This window comes from Hyaena hyaena, unplaced genomic scaffold, assembly GCF_003009895.1.
Source record: "Hyaena hyaena isolate Hyena2069 unplaced genomic scaffold, ASM300989v1 scaffold_14, whole genome shotgun sequence".
Classification (NCBI taxonomy): Eukaryota; Metazoa; Chordata; class Mammalia; order Carnivora; family Hyaenidae; genus Hyaena; species Hyaena hyaena.
In genome coordinates this window covers 5,978,101-5,985,129 of record NW_024080646.1, presented here as the reverse complement: position 1 = coordinate 5,985,129, position 7,029 = coordinate 5,978,101, and the positions used below count along the sequence as shown (strand labels likewise).

General features: G+C 33.4%; 1 protein-coding gene across 1 annotated transcript in view; it reads right to left on the bottom strand.

Annotated features, from left to right (window-relative positions):
* Positions 1 to 211: 211 nt before the first annotated feature.
* Positions 212 to 7,029, bottom strand: part of USP14 (ubiquitin specific peptidase 14) — a 44,688-nt gene continuing 37,870 nt past the window's right edge. The window contains exons 11-16 of the mRNA XM_039217693.1: positions 6,611 to 6,676; positions 6,369 to 6,461; positions 4,880 to 5,008; positions 2,059 to 2,119; positions 1,582 to 1,689; positions 212 to 969 (exon numbers count right to left, since the gene is read on the bottom strand). Coding sequence (XP_039073624.1) covers positions 818 to 969; positions 1,582 to 1,689; positions 2,059 to 2,119; positions 4,880 to 5,008; positions 6,369 to 6,461; positions 6,611 to 6,676 — 609 coding nt within the window. The 3' untranslated portion in view covers positions 212 to 817. The remainder of the gene's footprint in view (positions 970 to 1,581; positions 1,690 to 2,058; positions 2,120 to 4,879; positions 5,009 to 6,368; positions 6,462 to 6,610; positions 6,677 to 7,029) is intronic.

The following is a 7,029-nucleotide window of genomic DNA, read 5'->3' as shown; positions in this document are numbered from 1 at the left end:
TTAACCCAAGCTCCAACACTCAGACAAAAGACTTGAGGTCAGAAGCTATTAGTCTCTCCTTTTTTTATTATTATTAAATATCCTCATTTTCTAAAAATAAGCAACCAGAGCTTATCAACTTTTTTTTAAGGGTGATTACTACAAAACCATTGCAAAGTTAAATATACAAACCATAGTACATCAGAGAGACACAGTAATAAATGTATAATCAAATGTACTATTATTGATCACAATTTATTTTAAAGTCATGAAAAGCCAGCAACAGTCAGGCTGGACAAATACTTGATTATACCCATGTTTCCATGGGATGTGGGCAGCAGCACTGAGTAACACAATGAGAAAAACACTTACTTCCTTTCTATCTTCCTGGCAAAATTTTTGTTAGATAAGGCAAAGGATGGGCAGCTATGAATCACTGGTGGTTTGAACCATGCAAGAACAACAAAAATAGATTAACAGGTGTGCAATAAACATCTGATTGCTGAATCCTGGGCTGGAAAAGGCAGGGAGAAAAAATTTATCACAGAAGGTAATGGTTGAAAGGCATTTCAAATCAGAATTTTTAAAAATTAATGCAAGAAATAAGCTTTTTAAAAATATCTTCCTGCAGCCTTTATACAGGGAAGCACAGTCCAAAGGCAATTTTCTTTACTCTGTAATTTTTTTAAATTGATCCAGAGTGGTCTGCTTCCACCCTCTTTTGTTCCACACAAGGGGACACACATAAAACCACCTAAATAGCTTCCTCTAAAGCTCTGGATAACAGAAATGATCAACAAGTAACATTTATTTCACACCTAAACATAAATAGCTAAAATTACTGTTCACTTTCCTCTTCCATGATTTCAACTCTGCGAGGCCCATACAGTAAAACATATGCTATATGCCAGTCTCCACCACCAGAAAGCCGCAAGATATCCTCTGGTGTCACGATGCTGACCTTATCATCATCAAACTTAATCCATTCATCTAAAGAACAAGAGAAGAAGATGAAATTAATGTCCTATAGGATTTTCTCAGTTTCAAGAAAGTTACTAAGTAATTTTAGGCACAGTAGTATTCCATCTACCATACTAGCAGTTTTCCAAGTGTAGTCCAGGGACTACTCAGGTTCAAGATCATTTTCAGCAATAACATGAAAGTCACAAATTCATAACATTCTTAAAGTATTATTTGCCTTTTTTGCCCTCATTCTCTCAAGTGTGCTTCGGAATTTTCCAGAAGTCACATGATATGTGATAAAGCAACAGACAATATGCAGAAACAGTTAGGATGATCCCACTATCTCCTATTAAGCCAGACACAACAGACCTACAAAAACAAATCAATTCTATTTTTCTTGCTATTTTTTTGTTTTGGAAAATATTTTTTTTAGATTTATGCGATACATTATTACTGTCAGTTTTCACTAAATTAATTTCTCAGTAAATATTAGGAGAATCCTCATAAACAAAACCTCTGTGAACCTCAAAAGAATGTAAAGGGGTTCTAAAACCAAAAAGTTAAAAACCAATGTGTTACAAAATTTGTACTAAATAAACTGTTAAAATAGTTAACTGAAAAAAAAAAATGAATCCTTACCTTGTTTCCTTTTTACCCATGATACATAATGGCCTGAGGAGCTAGACCTTCCCTGATGTGTTAACACTGCTTGCAAGTCATAGTATCCACAATTATTGGAGCCAATATCTAAAGAAAGATGTAAATTCAACAATATTTGACAATGAACAGACAGGTGTTTTCTCAAGCTAGGTAGCAAGCAAGAAGTTGAAGGTTAGTCTAGAGAAGTACTATTCTATCATTAGAATTCACTAAGATACTACTGTTCAATCAACGTTAAGGATTTATAAAAGATAATTTAAGAAGCATGGTATTATTCAGATAACTAAAGCTAAAAAGACTGATTTTTACTGTGTCTAAGACACATTATATTTTAAGAAATCTGACTTTCTTTTTAAAGAGTGCTTTCTGAAAATATTGGTTAAGTGCCAATACAATAATTTTATCTTCAATACATACACACATAGTAACTCAACTGAAATGATTTTTTCCACTTACCATCAGCAAAAGAAAAAGGCTCGTATTTAACTTCTTTCTGAGGACTACTCTTTTTGTCACTCTGAGGAGAAAAAATTTAACTTTAAATAATGATACTGGAAATAAAATTTATATTCTTAATAAGTATTCCTTTCCACAAATATTTACTGACTACAATACAAAACAATACAAAAGACAAAATGTAGTCTACTTTACAAATTACCAAAATATAACTATAGTTAACATAAAACTGTAAACCAAAACAATCTACGCTTCAACAATACACAATCTTGTATGTATAGTAACAGACCTTCTGCCCAACTATAAGCCACTAAACCTAGAGCACACCAGTGAATACAGCAGCACAGATAAACTGGTCTAGAACAGAGAAGGAAAACCCAAGTCTATATTTTAATCAAAATACTATCAAACCACATAAGAAAAAAAAGGGCTACATCAATAAAAAAGGAAAGTCAAATTACTGCAACATTAAATCTACAAGACACAGTCAGCTGCTCAAATGAACTGAATGATCTTAGCTTAAAGGAACTAAAAATCTTTAATTCAGCACATATTTACCTAATATTGAAAGACAGGATTTACTACTTTAGACAAAGGTTATAGTAGGAACTCTCCCTGCCTCAACCATTTCAGTGTGTAATACAAAAATTAAACTTATCTAGGCAAATGGGCACAAAGTTCTTGGAAACTATAATGGTAATGAACAAATGCAAGCGGTTTAGAGACAGGTGGAATGACAAGACGTCAAAGGATCCTACAATTAAAAAAAGGCAATTAGGTCAACCATTCCTTTTATATAATTAATATTTGATACTGAGAGCAACCATAGGAAAAGCCATAGAAAGAAAATCATCTTCTACAAGTTATAGATAAATTAGAATTCTATATTATGTTCAGGTAACCACAAGGCAATAAAGGAAATGAAAAACAAAGAGAAAACAAAATATAACACAGATTTAAGAAATCAATAATTACATTAAATGTAAATGGTCTAAGGGTGCCTGGGTGGCTCAGTCCATCAAGCGTCCAACTTTGGCTCAGGTCATGATCTCACGGTTCATGAGATCGAGCCCCGCATCAGGTTCTGTGCTGACAGCTCTGAGCCTGGAGCCTGCTTCAGATTCTGTGTGTCCCTCTCTCTATGCCCCTCTCCCACTCACACTCTGTCTCTCCCTCTCTCAAAAATAAATGTTAAACTTTAAAAAACATACACACACACACACAATCTATATATAAAGAATTCAAAATTCAAGAGTAAAAAATAGTACAATTAGAAAGTGAGAAGACATGAAAAAGCATTTCACCAAAGAGGAAATACAGATAGCAAATAAATACATGAAGATACATTCAATATCAGCCCTTAGGAAAACGCAAATTTAAAACCACAATGAGGTATTGCTGCAAACCTATACAAATGACTAAAATAAAGAATAATGACACCACCAAATTCTGGCAAGAATGCAGGTAGTGGATCAGTCACATGCTGCTTGTGAGCATCTAAAATGGTATAGCCTCTATGGAAAACATCTGACAGTTACTAAAAAAACTAAATATACAACTACCATGCAATCTAGCAATTGTGCTTCTGGGTATTTATTCCCAGAGAAATGAAAATTTATGTTTACACTGAAACTGGCACATGAATGCTAATAGTAGCTTTATTCACAATAAACAACCTAGTTGTCCTTCAATAGCTGAATGGTTAAATAAACTGTGGTATATGCATACCATGGAATACTATTCAGCAACAATAAAGCAAGAAGTACTCCTCTACAAAATGACCTAGGCTAATTTCCAAAGAATTATGCTGAGAAAAGAAAATCCCTTAAGGTTACATACTATATGATTCCATTATATAATGATCTTGAAATGACAAAATTATAGAAATGGAGAACAGGTTAGTAGGTGCTAGAAATTGAGGAGGAGGTAGGGCCCAAGGGAAAAGTGGGTTTGGCCACAAGGGGCAGTATGCAGAAACTTTGGTTGATTAAAATGTCTATATCTAGACTACATCAGTGTCAATTTCTAGGTTGTGATATTGTATTATCCTTTTGCAAGATGTTACCACAGGGGAAACTTGGTAAAAGGTATTGCATCTCTTCATGTAATTTCTTTTAACTGCATGTGATTCTGTAATTATCTCAAAACAAAGCTTAATGCTTAAAAATAAAAGCATTTAATACACAAAGTTTTTTGCAGAAGAATTTAATTTTAAACTTGATACACAATATCACACTGGAAATATCCGTAGTTCCCAGGAAAGATCTTTTTCAATACGGGAAAAAAATAAGAATCCAACACACAGTTCAGCTGTACCTTATCTGAACCTAAAATAATACAACTTATTAAATATAAAGTCTCCTAAGGTTGTGATTTTAGCAGTTAAAGGCAGGCACACCAGCAGCATTTACTATAAGATATAACTTAGTTGTCCCAGTAGACATAAATGAGCCAAATTTCTACAACATGAATTCGATCTTAAAATAGAGATAACTCTGTGACTTATAAGGAAAACAATAAAATACACTAAAAATACTAGGCAAGATTTTATGTGATGTGCTTTGAGAAGATAAATATAAAAGAAGTTTAATCTATAAATTACAGGGAAAAAATAAATATTAGGGGCTTATTCTACCATAAAGAGCCCATATACCATAACTAGAATTCTTTTTCTTACGTTAAAGTATACCCAAAACTTTGTGTGCTAAATAAAATAGAGGTTCATCCATTTTTACTAAGAGTTTAACAGTAAGAAAGTAATTGTTGAACAATGATTGAAGATTGAAATATTAAGATGAGAAAATCAGCAATAAAAACCTACGGTCTTTGGTTGCTGATTCACTTTTTTATCTTCTAGATCCTTGAACTTTGATCGAAAAGAGACCATTTTCTCCTGAAGTTCTGGTGTACATAGTTCGTACACGTCCAACATAAGAGGAAATTTAACATCCTATATACAAACCAAAAAGAAAAAAAAATATGTAAACCCACTTATAAAGGTAGTTATTTAAAATACCTATAACATTTTTTAAATAGTACTTTCATAATTCAACATAAGTTGAAAATAAAATTTATAAAAATCACTTGGAAATCTATGTAGCTGAAAACATCACAGTGCGTATTTTCAATCTGGTCCTAATTTTTTTTCAAATAGGCTCCACACCTAACTTGGGGTTTGAACGCAGGACCCTAAAATCAAGAGTCACATGCTCTACCAACGGGGTCAGGCACCCTGGTCCTAGCTTTTCAAATTTTTTTCACTTTTTTTTCCAGTACTCTAACCCATAACATTAACCACAGAGGAATTACCAAAATTTATATGACAAAAGAAGCATTTCAGAAACATTAGATCAGGGGCACCTGGATGGCTCAGTCAGTTAAAAACTCGACTTCAGCTCATGTTATGTATGATCTCACAATTTATGGATTTGAGCCCGACATCAGGCTCTGCACGAGCCTGGAGCCTGCTTCGATTCTGTTTCTCCCTCTCTCTCTGCCCCTCCCCGGCTTGTGCACACTCTTGCTCTTTCAAAAATAAAAATTAACTTAAAAAAAGCAAAAACAAAAAAACATTAGATCAGTTGCTGTAAAAATAATGGATACCCAAAACTGACAATAGAAATCAATTTATAAATGGGTTCATTTAATGACCTTTTTGTAATTTGAAATGAGTGGTACAGTTCAATAACTAATACTAATACATATTTATAGTTAACACTGTAAATACTCCCAACTACATTTAATCTTATCATAGAACACTAAGTATATCTTAAATTATATTATGAATTTCACCTCTCCCAAGGATCAAAGACTGCAGATATGTAGCAGAGCTATAGTTCCATAAAACAGCTATATCATAAGGCTGGCTCTTACTAAAGAGATTACAATTATTGCACTAATAGAGAGTGAAGTGTGTTATAATGCCCCCTACCACACACTCTCAACCCTCAAACCTGCTGGGTCAATATCTATAGAGTTGAGGATCTACTCTAGAGCAGTGTTTCTGGGGAGTGAAGGGCATCCATCAGAATTAACTGGAAATCTTTCGCAAAAATTCTCAGACCTCAGGGCCTATTTAATCAGTGCTGGGGGTGCTGGTGGTGAAAGTCAGGCATGTGTAGGATTTAAAAAAGGACAATAGATAATTCCAATACACAGTCTTGGTTAATTAAGAACAACTTATCTAATGTTAATAACCTCCCTTATAGTATTTTGAAGAAAGTTTATCCCTAAAGGAAGAAACCTACTGTAATTCAGGGATTTCCATCAAAGAATTATAATATTTTATTATACTAAAGCTCATTACTAACCTTAAGAACTTTAGCATTCACAGATTCCTTCTCTTTATAAAAAAATCGAACCATCTGAATAGTCAAGTAAGCAGGTAGTCGGCTGATCTTGGACTGAGAAGAAAAAATAAAGAAATCCTATCACACGCAAATACTACACAAGTTTTTAACTCCTCGGTTTGGTTAAAAGCAAAGACTGGGTAACATTAACTGGAAACCTCTCATCAAAATGGATTTGATGTCAAAAGGAATGCACAACTTACAGATTTGATGTATAAAGCATTTCTTTGTAATGTCGGAGACTGTTTGGTGATTTCCTCCTGAAGTCGCTTAAAAAAAAAAAACAAAGAAAAAAAAGAATGTAACGGAAGACCAAACATTTTTAGTTTTAAAAAAATTTTTCTGCATTGTAAAAACACATTTTTTTTTTTTTAAGTGAGTTCTATGCCCAAAGTGGGGCTTGAGCTAATGATCTTGAGGATCAAGAATCACATGCACTACTGATTAAGCCAGCCACGTGCCCCTGGAATCACTCTTTTAATTCTTTTAGACAATATATGACAATGGATTTATACTGCTAAAAAAAAATCACCTGAATGAAGACAATGTAGGAACGCTTTTAGATTCAGTTCAGTTCTTAAGAGACATCAAATAATTTATACTGGTGTGAACTCCTCAGAAT